At 38.7% G+C, this 14,532-nt stretch overlaps 1 protein-coding gene across 5 annotated transcripts in view; it reads left to right on the forward strand.

The window, feature by feature from the left end:
* PIK3R4 (phosphoinositide-3-kinase regulatory subunit 4) overlaps positions 1 to 14,532 on the forward strand; it is a 73,345-nt gene that overhangs the window by 42,548 nt on the left and 16,265 nt on the right. For all 5 annotated transcript variants that reach the window (XR_003792348.1, XM_029214540.1, XM_029214541.1 and 2 more), the window contains 2 exons: positions 71 to 281; positions 2,589 to 2,754. Coding sequence is in view for 4 of the 5 variants with exons in the window: in XM_029214540.1 (XP_029070373.1) it covers positions 71 to 281; positions 2,589 to 2,754 (377 nt within the window). In the remaining variant the exon portion in view is untranslated. The remainder of the gene's footprint in view (positions 1 to 70; positions 282 to 2,588; positions 2,755 to 14,532) is intronic.

Consider the following 14,532-nt stretch of genomic DNA (forward strand, 5'->3'; position numbering starts at 1 on the left):
ATGGGTGCATTTTTATCATCAAATACACTTTGCTTGTGACACAAATATGTATGTTCCTTTTGTTTTGCAGGTTCCAGAAGTGACAAACGTCCAAAATAGAAAACCAACAATACAGGTTTTAAGTAGTACAATTTTACCGTCCACCTACCAGATTCGGATCACAACGTGTAAAACTGAGCTTCAGCAACTCATACAACAGAAACGGGAGCAGTGTAACGCCGAGAGGATAGCTAAGCAGATGATGGAAAATGCTGAGTGGGAGAGTAAACCGCCACCACCTGGTAAATGTGCCATTGATAGGTAGTTGTATTCCAGCCCAGGTGCCAGAGCCTGGAATCTGATGGAAGAAACTGATAATCAGTTACAAGGCAAAGGAAGTGGGAACAAAACTGTCACTTTGAAAGCCCACACGAAGAACCAATAAGTGAGAAATCCCAAGTCATTATTTGTGAAATTTGTATCTTCTTAGCTGTGGCAGTGCCTTTTAGGCCAGTAACCTACTGTTGTGTCCTGTCTGTGGTCCATGTTCCCCATTTAGAGTACTAGGTTTTACCTACCTGCTTAGTGTCATGCCACTTTCTCATTGAATGTCAGGCTTCTTAGAGTAAATTCTGGCTTTTTATTTCTGAAGGGTTTAATACTAATTTTATTTAAACAAAAAGGTAAAAACATTTAGAAAATAATGGGTGCTTTAGAAAGAAAACAAAATCACTTATAACCATCACTCAGCAATCATCAACATTAAGATTTTGGGGAAAGCACTTCTGTATTCTGAGAAGATTTAGAAGAAACTTAGAGATATTTCAGGTGAAAATTGTATCTCACTGTGTTAACAGACATGCCTAGTGTTATGTGGTGGAGCTAGTCTTTGATATTGGATTGGCAGATTTTTAAAAACATTTTTAATGAGTTTCTGTATAGATTTTAATAATAAAAATGTAGCTTGAAAACTGAGAAGAAATGTATAGTGTGCTTATGTGTAGAGACTGAAAAGTCATGTGAATCCCCACGGGCTTCCATTGTGAACTCAGGGAAAATTCTGGTGGAGAGCAATGGTTTAAAGATTTTAGAAATATTATTAAGTGGTAAGTGGCATCTTTAGTCACATAATTTTTTTTATGAAAATAAATATCCTGGAATGTTTAAGTTGTTTCTGTAATATAGTTCAATATGATTTACCAGCCCTGCTTTAAAAACAAAAAAAGTTGACCACACACTATTTTATGATAGAATCTGTCTTTATAAGTGGCATTTTAAAGTGGAGCTATACATTTTATTCAGTAATCCCAGAAAAGGTGTCAGATTTTGTGGTTCAGGAAATGTGCAGTGACTGTTGGGCTTCTGATTTTTTCTTTCCACACTTGAGTGGTTGTGTGAAATTGATTTTCTCTAGGGGGAAATGTTCAACCTAGCCTGCTAGATTATCTAGACTTCATGGCAAAGTGTTTTTGATTATTCTCAAATTCAGCATATCCTCCTTAGAAATCGCATTCAGCTGTTCTTTCCACACATTTGAGCTAGAGATCCAAGGGGAAACATTTTTCTATCGTTGAGTATGCCAGGTATGGCAATGGTCTTGGTTTCATTTTTGTTTCTTAGTAAAAGAAATAAGTTGATTTTAAAATGACTTTATTATTACTTAATTAGGCACAGTGCTGCTCCCAATACAGTATAATCTTCAGCATAGCTTTCTGTTTTGTTTTATTTTAAAATTGATTAATATTAAATATTATTAAATGTTATGCCTAATATAAAAGTTTATTTATCAAATATTGAAGATTGTTATATGCAAAGACCTATGCTAGGTATTGTGAATGATTCAGAATGAATAAGACATAGTCAGTTCTCTGGCCTCAGGGAATTTATAATTTATTAGAGGAAATTAATTATACACAAAAAGAATATACATAAACAGAAGTGTATAGATGTCATAAAGAAAGTACTAGAAAATCCTTGGGCATTCTGAGGCTATAATTTATAGTACTGTTTATACCAACCTGTTGATATCACAGAATAAATGATTGCAGGTAGGGAAGAAATAAATCAACATTTGGGTGTTTACTGTGGCCCTGGGACAGTGTTAGACTCTTTATATCTCATTTACCAATACAGTCATCCTTTGGGTTAAGTAATTTCCCCCTCATTTTACGTTTGAGTAAATTGAAGCTCACAGAGTTTAAATAAGTACCCCAGGGTCACACATGAGGGTGTGGTGGGTGTTCGAGGCTTTCAGGACTGGGCTGCCTCCCTAGTGCCTGATTTCTCTAGGTCAGGGTAGTCATTACCTCTTGCTATTAAACAAGTAGTCAGGGTTTTTCCGGGTAGCAGGTGACTATTGTGCCTTCTCAGACACTGGAGAAGGGCCCAGTGCAGTCTTTCTAATGCTACGTGAACATGGGTGTCTTTCTCCATAGGCGATAGTATCTGTCATAGTCCAGTAGGGCACTCTGAATTGGCTAGCTGTTGGGACGCTTTGTTTAGTTCTTATGATTGTTCTCCTGTTGGCTGTTGGTGCTTGTAGCTGGGGGTGAAGGAAAGATTGTGTTTGTAAACTGCAACTTAAGACACACTCCTTTGCTTTTCCTTAGGGTGGCGGCCTAAGGGGCTACTAGTTGCACATCTTCATGAACACAAATCTGCTGTGAACCGCATTAGAGTCTCTGATGAACATTCACTTTTTGCCACATGTTCAAATGATGGCACAGTGAAAATCTGGAACAGTCAGAAGATGGAGGGGAAGACCACCACCACCAGGTAACCTATGCATAGGCGGAGAGTCCAACCATCCATCCATTCAGTCAGCAAGTATCTATTGAGTGCTCATTCCGTGACAGGTGCTATTTTAGGTACCAGCGATACAGTAATGATAAATGGACACAAATACATGTTCTGTGGAGCTTTTCTTCTAGTGGGAGGTGACAGACAATAAACAGTGTAAATAAGTAAAACATATAGTGTATTAGATGGTAAAATACATTATGGAGAAAAATTTGGCAAAAAAAGAGAGAGAGAATGCGGTAGGTTGGGTAGAGTAGAGTTTAAAGAACTCATCTGCTGCCTCACGGAGAAGACGTCATTTAAGGAGAGACCTGACAAAGGTGAGATAAAATGCCATGTGGATGTCTTGGGGAAGAGCATTCTAGGCAGCAGACACAGGGGCTTCAGAGGTTCTGAGGCAGAAAGATGTTTGGCATGTTTGAGGAAGAGCAGAAAGGTCTGTGTGAGTGGGAAAGAGGGTCAGAGGGCCCGAATGATACAGGGCCTTGCAGGCTATTGTGAAGGACTTGGACTTTGAGTGAGATGGGAGCCTTTGGACGGTCCCGAGCGGTGGAGAGACATGATCTGAATTAAACTTCCACAGAATTACTCTGGCTCTTGTGTTGAGAATAGACTGAAGAGGTGCAGGGCAGAAGTATTAGGAGGCTTTTTCTGTAATGGAGCGAGAGGGGGAAGTAGTGGGAAATGATCAGATTCTGGGTATGTTTTGATGGTGGAGCCATCAAGATTTGCTGAATGGGTTAGAGGGAGTATGAGCATATGGGAAGAGTCAGAAAATGATGGAGTGTCCAGCTGTGTAAGGACAACACATATTGTAACATGACCCACTGGAGTAGTCAAGAGAGAAGTAATTATTGAAATCTTTAAGACTCTTCAAATATGCATGATGTGATTATGATAAGTGGGATTATAAGAATTATTTTAGGTTTGTACAACTTTATAGGTATCTCCCTACTTGATATTCATATTTGTTCTGTGCCTAGTTTGGTCTGGGTCTGAAAAGAAAGCTACTAGAAATCAAAATTGAATCTTATGTACATGAAAAGATGTGGGGAACCTTTGGTGCTTTTCTCCTTATCAGTTCATTGACCAGAGTTAACTACAAAATGGTCAAACAACAAAATATCTTTGATAAACTAAAATAAGTCAAAAGTTTACTCCTTATCAACCTGATATGATTTTGTTCTGTTTATTTTTTAAAAAGAGCTCTATATTTTTACAACATGCTTAATTCTTTTTCATGTTCATTCTGTCTTGGCATTGCATTGGTAAGAACATAAATCGAAAACCAGTAAAAGAATCCTGGCTCCATGTAGCAATTTTTTGTCCATATTTTATTGTGAAATTTTCAAACCTCAAGTAAAGTTGAGTTTTGCACTGAACAAGCATATGCTTGCTGCTAGATTCTAAATAATTAATAATTTTACTATATTTGCTATGTCATATAATTATCCATCCTCTTATCAATTCATCTTTTAAAAATGTGTTTCAAAGTGAGTTGTAGACATGAGGAGACTTCCCGTAAACACTTCAGCATGCATATTGTTAATATTTGTTTATATTTCTCCTTTTCTTTTTTGGTATAAAATTCATACTCTGTGAAGTACACAGATCTTAAACGTTCCATGAGTTCCAGCAAATACACACACCTGTGCAGCTTAAACCACACTCAAGATACAGATGTAACCAGGACGAACCCTCATGTTCCTTTGCATGAAATCCCTGCCTCTTCCCTGCCTACAACCATTCTTTTGATTTTCCCCCACCATTATTAGCATTTTGATTAATATTTTAAAAACCTCTTCTGATAATTATTTTCCAAATGGTTCTTTGTTACTATCATCGTTAGTTGCATTCATTATTGCTTTTATTAGGAGGGTGAGTTTAACTGACTTGAGTAAACTTAACTTTGCAAAAACCTCTCTTGTTAATTCCAAATGATCTTTATCACACAGCCATGCCTTCTGTATCCCAGTGTCATATTTTAGGCAGTGGTATACCAGAAAATGCAGCAATTTAGCTGACAGTAACTGTAGTCTTTGGGAAGTTTGTATGATGATTAGGAGATTGGGTTCCCTCTGGCCACAGCTGCTCTCTTGCTTTGCTGTAATACCTGCTCTCTTGTTTGTGGACTGCAGTAGGCCTTGGCTTGGAGGTGCTTCATTCTAGGTCCAGGGAGGGGAGGAGGGGAAGGGAATAGAAAGTGTTGCCTTCATCACATGCCTTTGTGAACTGATGAGGGAGAAGGAGGCCATTATTATTGCTAGAACCATGTGGGGAGCAGCTGGTGGCTGGGAAAGAGCAGCAAAAGTGATATTATATTTTCTTAGGAAATCTAGTACATTCTGACTACTGAGGCTTTTCCCTTATGCATTATGTTGGCTGACCACCCAGTTTCCAATTCTTACTTTCTCATTGAATTTGGATTCGTGATTTAGGCCATCTGGATCTTGGCTCTGCCATTTTCCTCTTTCTTATTTGACTTAAACTTTTAGTTTGTCCCCTGGGGACTAATTCTTGAAAAATTGCTGTTTTTCTACACTTTTACATAGATATTTTTCAATTTAATCCTTTGTAGTATTCTAAACTGTCTTTTCCATATACACTTTTTGTGCAGCCCCATTTTTGGCTCATTTAGCTTCTCAGTTTTAGGGAAGATTGATGTATTTGGTACTTGCTGAATTTGATGGTAAAACATCTAAGTGGAGTTTTGTCCCAATGAAGAGTTGAAACAATATGAAGCATGTGCAAGAAAGTTATCAGTGTTAAGATTACATATTTTAGAGTCATAGATAGTGTTGGAAGCTGAAATTTTTGAGTGCTATCACTACCCTGAACTAAAGGGCTATAAAGACCTGAGGAGGCCTGAGGCCTGAATTTTACAAAATTGAATTTTGGGGACAGGAAGCGAGTAGTCAGAAAAGAAGGGAGAAGAAGCCATTTAAGTTATGTCATACTGCAACATAAGAGAGGGTTTAAGAAAGGGACTTATAAACAGCTCTCAAATGAAGTAAAAAAACCAAGTGGCATGAAAGCCTAGTAAAGCATTTGGGTGTTCTCACACAGTGCCCTTTGGTGAAGTATAGTTCATACATCCATAATCCCTGGAGGGCTTTTGGACATTATATATTACAAGCCTTTATGATGTACATATCCTAAGGAGATACTAAGAATAAACTCAGAGATTTAGTTTTAAGGCTGTTCAGATTGGCTTTCTTTTTAATTGTAAAAAACTGGAAGCAAACCAAAAGTTCAACAGTAGGGGGTGAAAATGGATAAATAAGTGATTGTTGTGGAAATACATTTTTTGATATGGAATATATTGATACAGTGTGTGGAAATATAGGTTTGAGAAGTAGGTTTAAGAACCCAGGTAGGCTTTCTGTTTTTAGAATGACAGAGTAAGGACTTTAAAAAATCTGTTCCTCTATAAAAACAGTGAGAACACTGGCAAAAACTGTCAAAATCAACTTTTTCAGAATTCTAGAAATAAAAGTCCTACATCAGTCTGAAAATTGTTATTCAAGAAAAACAGCTGACTCTCAGAACAGTGAGCCATGTATGTGGTCCCCAGTTTCATCCCCCACTACCAAGCTCTGTGATGGCTTTGAAGACTAACAGTCCCACAACTACAGTAACTATGAAAACCAACAGCTAAGTAGCCACTGGTAGGGTTGTAATGGCTTTGGAACTCCCCCAAAGCCCCATCTCCAGAGAATTGTCACTATTTGACCAGCTTGCTGAAAAGCTCCATAATCAGGGCCTATCTTTATTTGACCTGACTATTGCTTTGTTCTTTGAGAAAAACTCTACCCATAGGGCATTTGTTGAAATTATTGGTGGTATTTGTTTAACATTGCAGCTCCCTGAGGTGGCATTCCCAGTTGTAGCTCATAAGAGGCTGACAAAAAACTTTAAAGGAAGAGTGAGATATCAATAGGGGCCTTTTGAAAAGTTTGGATGTATTCATGGATATCTGTAAGACCACATGCACTTGCACAGTTGTGCACAAGCCCAAGAAAGAACTGAGGAGACCCCAGGTTCTCACCTCTGGCTGACCTTGAGACTCTGTGCAAGCAGGAAATGAAGGATAAGGCCAAGTTGTAAACTGCTTTGCTGAAGGTGTGCCACAGCGAGCACAGAGAGCCTCAACAAAGGCTGGAGCCCTTATCAGTTCATGAGATGTAAGGAAATGTCATTAACTGACCACTAATCTAACTGAACAAAGAGTTCAGTGGCCACACATGAGAGAGAATACAGACTTTGTAGAATTAGTCCAGGCAAATCATTAAACAAACAGCAACGACATTGGTATATTATTTCCGAAGTTGATTCATATCAATTAGAATGTCCAGTTATGGACAAAAATTGCAGGTCAAGCAAAGAAATCAGAAAGTGTGTCCTATACACAGGAAAAAATGCAGGTAATAGAAACAGTACCTCACTGATCCCAGACATTAGACTTACTAGACAATGACTTTAAATTAGTGACTAAAAATATGTTCAAAGAATTAGAAGAAACCATGTCTAAAGGGTTGAAAGGAAAGTATGGAAAAATGTCTCAACAAATAGATAATGTCAAAGGGATAGAAATGATAAGCAGAAATCCTGGAGTTGAAAAGTATAACTGAAATGAAAAATTTAGGGCTGAACAGCAGATTTCAACTGGCAAGAGAATAAACCAGGGACTTGACGATAGATCAGTTTGACATCCATTCAGAGGTATGAAAACTAAAAAAGAATAAAGAAAACTGAACAGAGCCTCAGAGACCTGTGGAACCAACATACACATGATAGGAGTCCCAGAAGGCAAGGAGAGAGAAAACGGAGCAGAAAGAATATTTGAAGAAAAAGTGTTTGAAACTCCCCTAGATTTGACAAAAAACATTAATCTGCACATCTGAGAAGCCCAACAAACTCCAAGTAGGATAAAGATCAAAGAGAGCCATACTAGAGACATTATAGGCAAATTGATGAAAGACACAGAGAAAATTTTGAAGCAGCAGAGAAATGTGACTCATCTCGTACAAGGGATCTTCAGTAAGATTAACAGCTGACATTTCATCAGAAAATGATGGAGCCTGGAAGTCAGTGGGATGATGTATTCAGAGTCTTGAAAGAAAAAGAGTGTCAATCAATAATTCTATATCTAGCAGAATTGTCTTTCAGAAACAAAGGAGAAATTAAGACATTCCAAGTTAAATAAAAATAGGGAATTTATTGTTAGCAGATTTTCCCTAAAAGAAATACTAAAAAGAGTCTATTGTGCTGAAAGGAAAGGACATGAGACTAACTTGAACCACATGATGAAATAAAGAGCATGGGGTAAAGGTAGATACATGAGTGAATATAAGACAGTACAAATTATTTTTTTCTGTAACTCTTTTTACCTGCTGTCTGATTTGAGAGAAGACTATATAGAGAAATAATTATAAAACTGTATTGATGGGCTTATAGTATATAAAGGTGTAATTTGTATTACGTTAATAGTACAGACAGGGGAGGAGGGAACAGATATATTGGAGCAAAGTTGGTATTAATCTGATTGTTTTTAGACGTTAATTGTATTTCCCAGGGAAACCACTGAAAGAAACACTTAAAAACATTTAGTAAAACACAAAAACACATAGTAAAAGAAACTAGGGAATTAAAATGGTGTACTAGAAAATATCTTTTTAACACAGAAGAAGGCAGCAGTAGTGGAATAGAAGAGCAACAACCAAAAAAAACCCCACAAAAAACCCATGTAAGACAGAGAAAACAAATAGCAAAATGTCACACATAAGTCCTACCTTATTGGTAATTCCATTAAATGTAGTCAAAAAGCAGAGTTGGCAGAAAGTATGACAAAATATGATATGACTATGTGTTGTCCAAAGAGACATCACTTTAGATTCAAAGACACAGTGTGAGAGTAAAAGGACTGAAGAAAAAGATACTTCATGCAGACAGTTCCTAAAAGAGAGGTGGAGCGGCTATGCTAATATCAGACAGAATAAATTTTAACACAAAAATTGATACTAGAGACAGACAAGGACATTTTATAATGACAAAAGCGGCAGCACGTCAGGGAAACAGCAATTACAAACAAATGCCACTAACAGCAGAGCCCCCGAATGGAGAAAAAACTGACAGAATTGAAGGGGAAAATAGACAATTCAACAGTAATAGTTGGAGACTTCAGTACTCTGCTTTCATTATAGATGGATCAACAAGGCAGTAGAAGACTTGAACAACACTGCAGACTCACCAGCTCTAACATACAACTATAGAACGCTCTACCCAGCTACAGCAGAATACACATTCTTCTCAGGGGCACATGGAACAATTCCAGGTTAAATCATATCTAGGACAGAAAACAAGCTTCAATAAATTTAAAGGCACTGAGCCATATCAACATATATGTTCTTTAACCACAGTGGAATGAAACTAGGTATCAGTAACAGAAAGCAGTTTGGAAAATTCACAGGTATGTGGAGATTAAGCAACACATGGCAAAATAAGCAGTGGTTCAAAGGGAAACTAGAGAATATTTTGAGATGATTGAAAATGAAAACACAGCATACCAAAGCATAGGGATGCAGTTAAAGGAGTGTTCAAAGAGAAATTTATATCTGTACACATCTGTATTTAAAGAGAAGAAAGATCATAAATCAGTAACTTAGCCTTAACCTTAAAAATCTAGGAAAAAAAGAGAAAGTAAACCCAAAGCAAGTAGAAGGAAGGAAATCATAAAGACTAAAGAGGAAACAAATGAAATAGGGAATAGAAAATAAAGGTGAAAAACCAACAAAAGCAAAAGTCAGTTCTTTGGGAAGATCAAAATTGGCAAAGCTTTTCTACAATAACCAATTAAAAAAAGGGAGAGGACTCAAATTATTAAAATTGGGAATGGAAGAGGGGTTGTTACTGTTGAGTACACTACTATGGAGTACCGAGGAATACTACGAACAGCTGTACACCAACAAATTAAATGACCTAGATGAAATGGGCAGATTAGATTCCTAGAGAGATACAACCTGTCAAAAGTGAATCAAGAACAAATAGAAAATTTGGATAGACCTAAAACAAAAGGTTAAATTAGTAAGTAAAAGAAAAACTTCCCACAAAGAAAAACCCAGGCTGAGATGGCTTCATGGTGAATTCTACCAAATGCTTCATCAATTAACACCCATCCTTCAAAAACTTTTACAAAAAATAGATGAGGGAACATTTCCTAACTCATTCTATAAGGCCAGTGTTACCCTGATACCACAACCAGATAAATATATCACAAGAAAACAGCAGACCAAGACCCATAGTTAATATGGGCATTAAAATCCTCAACAAAATACTAGTAAACTGAATTCAACATAATAAAGGATTATATACCATGACCAAGTGCAGTTTATCCCAAGAATGCAAACCCTTTTCAATATATGAAAATCAATCCATGAATATATCATATTAATAAAGGATGAAGACCACATATGATTTCAAAAGACTCTCATAAAACATTTGATAAAAATCTAGCACCCTTTTATGAGTAAAAACAATTTAACAAACTATTATAGACAACTACTGATAAGGACATCTGTGAAAAGCCCACTAACTTCATACTTGATGGTGAAAGACTGAAAGCTTTCCCCTAAGGTGAGCCAGATAAGAATGTCCACTCTCACTGCTTTCATTCAGCATTGTACTGGAGGTTCTCCGTGGGGTAGTTAGATAAGGAAAAGAAATATAAGGCATGCAGATTGGAAAGGAAGAAGTAAAACTATTAGCTGACAGTATGATCCTGTATATAGACTGTCTTAAGCAATAAAAAGAAAAAAACAGAGGGACCTTCAAGATGGTGGAGGAGTAAGACGTGGAGATCACCTTCCTCCCCACAAATACATCAAAGATACATCTACATGTGGAACAACTCCTACAGAACACCTACTGAATGCTGGCAGAAGACCTCAGACTTACCAAAAGGCAACAAAATCCCCATGTACCTGCATAGGGCAAAAGAAAAAACAGGACAAAAGAATAGGGTCGGGACCTGTGCCACTGGGAGGGAGCTGTGAAGGAGGAAAAGTTGCCACACACTAGGAAGCCCCTTCACTGGTGGAGATGGGGGCTGGGCGGGGGTGGGGGGAAGCTTCTTAGCTACGGAGGAGAGCGCAGCAATAGGGGTGCAGACGTCAAAGCGGAGAGATTCCCGCACAGAGGATTGGTGCCGACCAGCACTCACCAGCCTGAGAGGCTTGTCTGCTCACCCGCAGGGCCGGGTGGGGCTGGGAGCTGAGGCTCCGGCTTTGGAGATCAGATACCAGGGAGAGGACTGGGGTTGGCTGCGTGAAGACAGCCTGGAGGGGGCTTGTGTGCCACAGCTAGCCAGGAGGGAGTCCGGGAAAAAGTCTAGACCTGCCTAAGAGGTAAGAGACCATTGTTTCGGGGTGCGGGAGGAGAGGGGATTCCTTCCCTGTTGGCCCACAGAAGGCAGAGAGCACCGCTTAAATGAGCTCCAGAGATGGGCATGAGCTGCAGCTATCAGCTGGGACCCCAGAGACAGGCATGAAATGCTAACGCTGCTGCTGCAGCCACCAAGAATCCTGTGTGCAAGCACAGGTCACTATCCACACCCTCCGGGGAGCCTGTGCAGCACGCCACTGCCAGGGTCCCGTGATCCAGGGACAACTTCCCCAGGAGAACACATGGTGTGCCTCAGGCTGTTGCAACGTCATGCTGGTCTCTGTTGCCACAGGCTCGCCCCGCATTCCAATTATAACTACTGTACCCCTCCCTCCCTCTGGCCTGAATGAGCAAGTGTCCCCTAATCAGCCACTGATTTAATCTCCTTCTCTCTGAGTGGGAACACATGCCTGAGGGTGACCTACGCACAGAGCTGGGGCCAAAACCAAAACTGAACCCCAGGAGCTGTGCAAACAAAGAAGAGAAAGGGAAATTTCTCCGTGAAGCCTCAGGAGCAGCGGATTAAATGCCCACAATCAACTTGATGTACCCTGCATCCATGGAATACCTGAATAGACAACAAATCATCCCCAAATTGGTGGACTTTGTGAGCAACTGTAGGCTTGGGGTTTGCTATCTGTGAGTGATGTGTTTCTGATTCTCAACGTTTATCTTAGTTTAGTCTTTAGCGCTTGTTATCATGGGTGGATTTGGTTATTGGTTTGGTTGCTCTATTTTTTGTATTTTTAAAATATAATTTTAATAATTTTTTTAATTTATTACTTTAAAATTTTCTTTTCTTCCTTTTTTTCTCCCTTTTCTTCTAAGCCATGTGGCTGACAGTGTTTTGGTGCTACAGCCTGGTGTCAGGCCTTAGCCTCTGAGGTGGGAGAACTGAGTTCAGGACATTGGACCACCACACACCTCCCGGCCCCATGTAATATCAATCAGCGAGAGCTCTCCCAGAGATCTCCATCTCAATGCTAAGACACAGCTCCGCCCAGTGGCCAGCAAGGTCCAGTGCTGGATGCCCCATGTCAAACAACTAGTAAGACAGGAACACAACTCCACCCATTAGCAGAGAGGCTGCCTAAAATCATACTAAGTTCACAGATACCTCAAAACACACCACTGGATGCAGCCCTGCCCACCAGAAAGACAAGATCCAGCCCCATCCACCAGAACACAGGCACCAGTCCCCTCCACCAGGAGGCCTACACAAGCCACTGAACCAACCTCACCCACTGGGGGCAGACACCAAAAACAATGGGAGCCTGCAGCCTGCAAAAAGGTAACCACAAACACAGTAAGTTAGACAAAATGAGAAGACAGACAAATATGCAGCAGATGAAGGAGCAAGGTAAAAACCCACCAGACCAAACAAATGAAAATGAAACAGGCAGTCTACCTGACAAAGAATTCAGAGTAATGATAGTAAAGATGATCCAAAATCTTGGAAATAGAATGGAGAAAATAAAAAAAAGTTTAACAAGGACCTAGAAGAACTAAAGAGCAAACAAACGATGAACAACACAGTACATGAAATTAAAAATTCTCTAGAAGGACTCAATAGCAGAATAACTGAGGCAGAAGAATGCATTAGTGACCTGGAAGATAAAAGAGTGGAAATAACTACTGAAAAAAAAGAATGAAAATAATTGAGGACAGCCTCAGAGACCTCTGGGACAACATTAAATGCAACAACATTCAAATACTAGGGGTCCCAGAAGAAGAAGAGGTAAAGAAAGAGACTGAGAAAATATTTGAAGAAATTATAGTTGCAAACTTCCCTAACATGGGAAAGGAAATAGTCAAGTCCAGGAAGAACAGAGAGTCCCATACTTCCCCTTGGATAAATCCAAGGAGAAACATGCCAAGACATATTAATCAAACTATCAAAAATTAAATACAAAGAAAAAATATTAAAAGCAGCAAGGGAAAAGCAACAAATAACATACAAGGGGGAATCCCCGTAAAGTTAATAGCTGATCTGTCAGTCGAAACTCTGCAAGCCAGAAGGGCAGGACATATTTAAAATGATGAAAGGGAAAAAGCTACAACCAGGATTACCCAGCAAGGATCTCATTCAGATTTGTTGGAGAAATTAAAAGCTTTACAGACAAGCAAACGTTAAGAGAATACAGCACCACCAAACCAGCTTCACAGCAAATGTTAAAGGAAGTTCTCTAGGCAGGAAACACAAGAGAAGGAAAAGACCTACAAAAAGAAACCCAGAACAATTATGAAAATGGTAATAGGAACATACATATCGATAATTACCTTAAATATAAATGGATTAAATGCTCCAACCAAAAGACATAGACTGGCTGAATGGATACAAAAACACGACCCATATATATGCTGTCTGCAAGAGACCCACTTCAGACCTATGAACACATACAGACTGAAAGTGAGGGGATTGAAAAAGATATTCCATGCAAATGGAATTCAAAAGAAAGCTGGAGTAGCAATTCTCATATCAGACAAAACAGACTTTAAAATAAAGACTATTACAAAACACAAAGAGGACACTACATAATGATCAAGGGATCAATCCAAGAAGAATATATAACAATTGTAAATATTTATGCATGCAACGTAGGAGCACCTCAATACATAAGGCAAATGCTAACAGCCATAAAAGGGGAAATAAACAGTAACACAATCATAGTAGTGGACTTTAACACCCCACTTTTACCAATGGACAGATCATCCAAAGTGAAAATAAATAAGGAAACACAAGCTTTAAATGATACATTAAACAAGGTGGACTCAGTTGATATTTATAGGACATTCCATCGAAAAACAACAGAATACACTTTCTTCTCAAGTGCTTATGGAACATTCTTCCAGGATAGATCATATATTGGGTCACAAATCAAGCCTTGGTAAATTTAAGAAAATTGAAATCATATCAAGTACCTTGTCTGACCACAATGCTATGAGACTAGATATCAGTTACAGGAAAAAATTGTAAAAAATACAAACACATAGAGGCTAAAAAATACACTACTAAATAACCAAGAGATCACTGAAGAACTCAAAGAGGAAATCAAAAAACACCTAGAAACAAATTACAATGAAAACACGACCACCCAAAAACCTATGGGATGCAGCAAAAGCAGTTCTAAGAGAGACGTTTATAGCAATACAATCCTACCTCAAGAAACAAGAAACATCTCAAATAAACAACCTAACCTTACACCTAAAGAAACTAGAGAAAGAAGAACAAAAAAACCCCAAAGTTAGCAGAAGGAAAGAAATCATAAAGATCAGTTCAGAAATAAATGAAAAAGAAATGAAGGAAACAGTAGC

The sequence above is a fragment of the Monodon monoceros genome, unplaced genomic scaffold (genome assembly GCF_005190385.1).
Source record: "Monodon monoceros isolate NGI ecotype Baffin Bay Population unplaced genomic scaffold, NGI_Narwhal_1 Super_Scaffold_11, whole genome shotgun sequence".
In the NCBI taxonomy this organism is placed as follows: Eukaryota; Metazoa; Chordata; class Mammalia; order Artiodactyla; family Monodontidae; genus Monodon; species Monodon monoceros.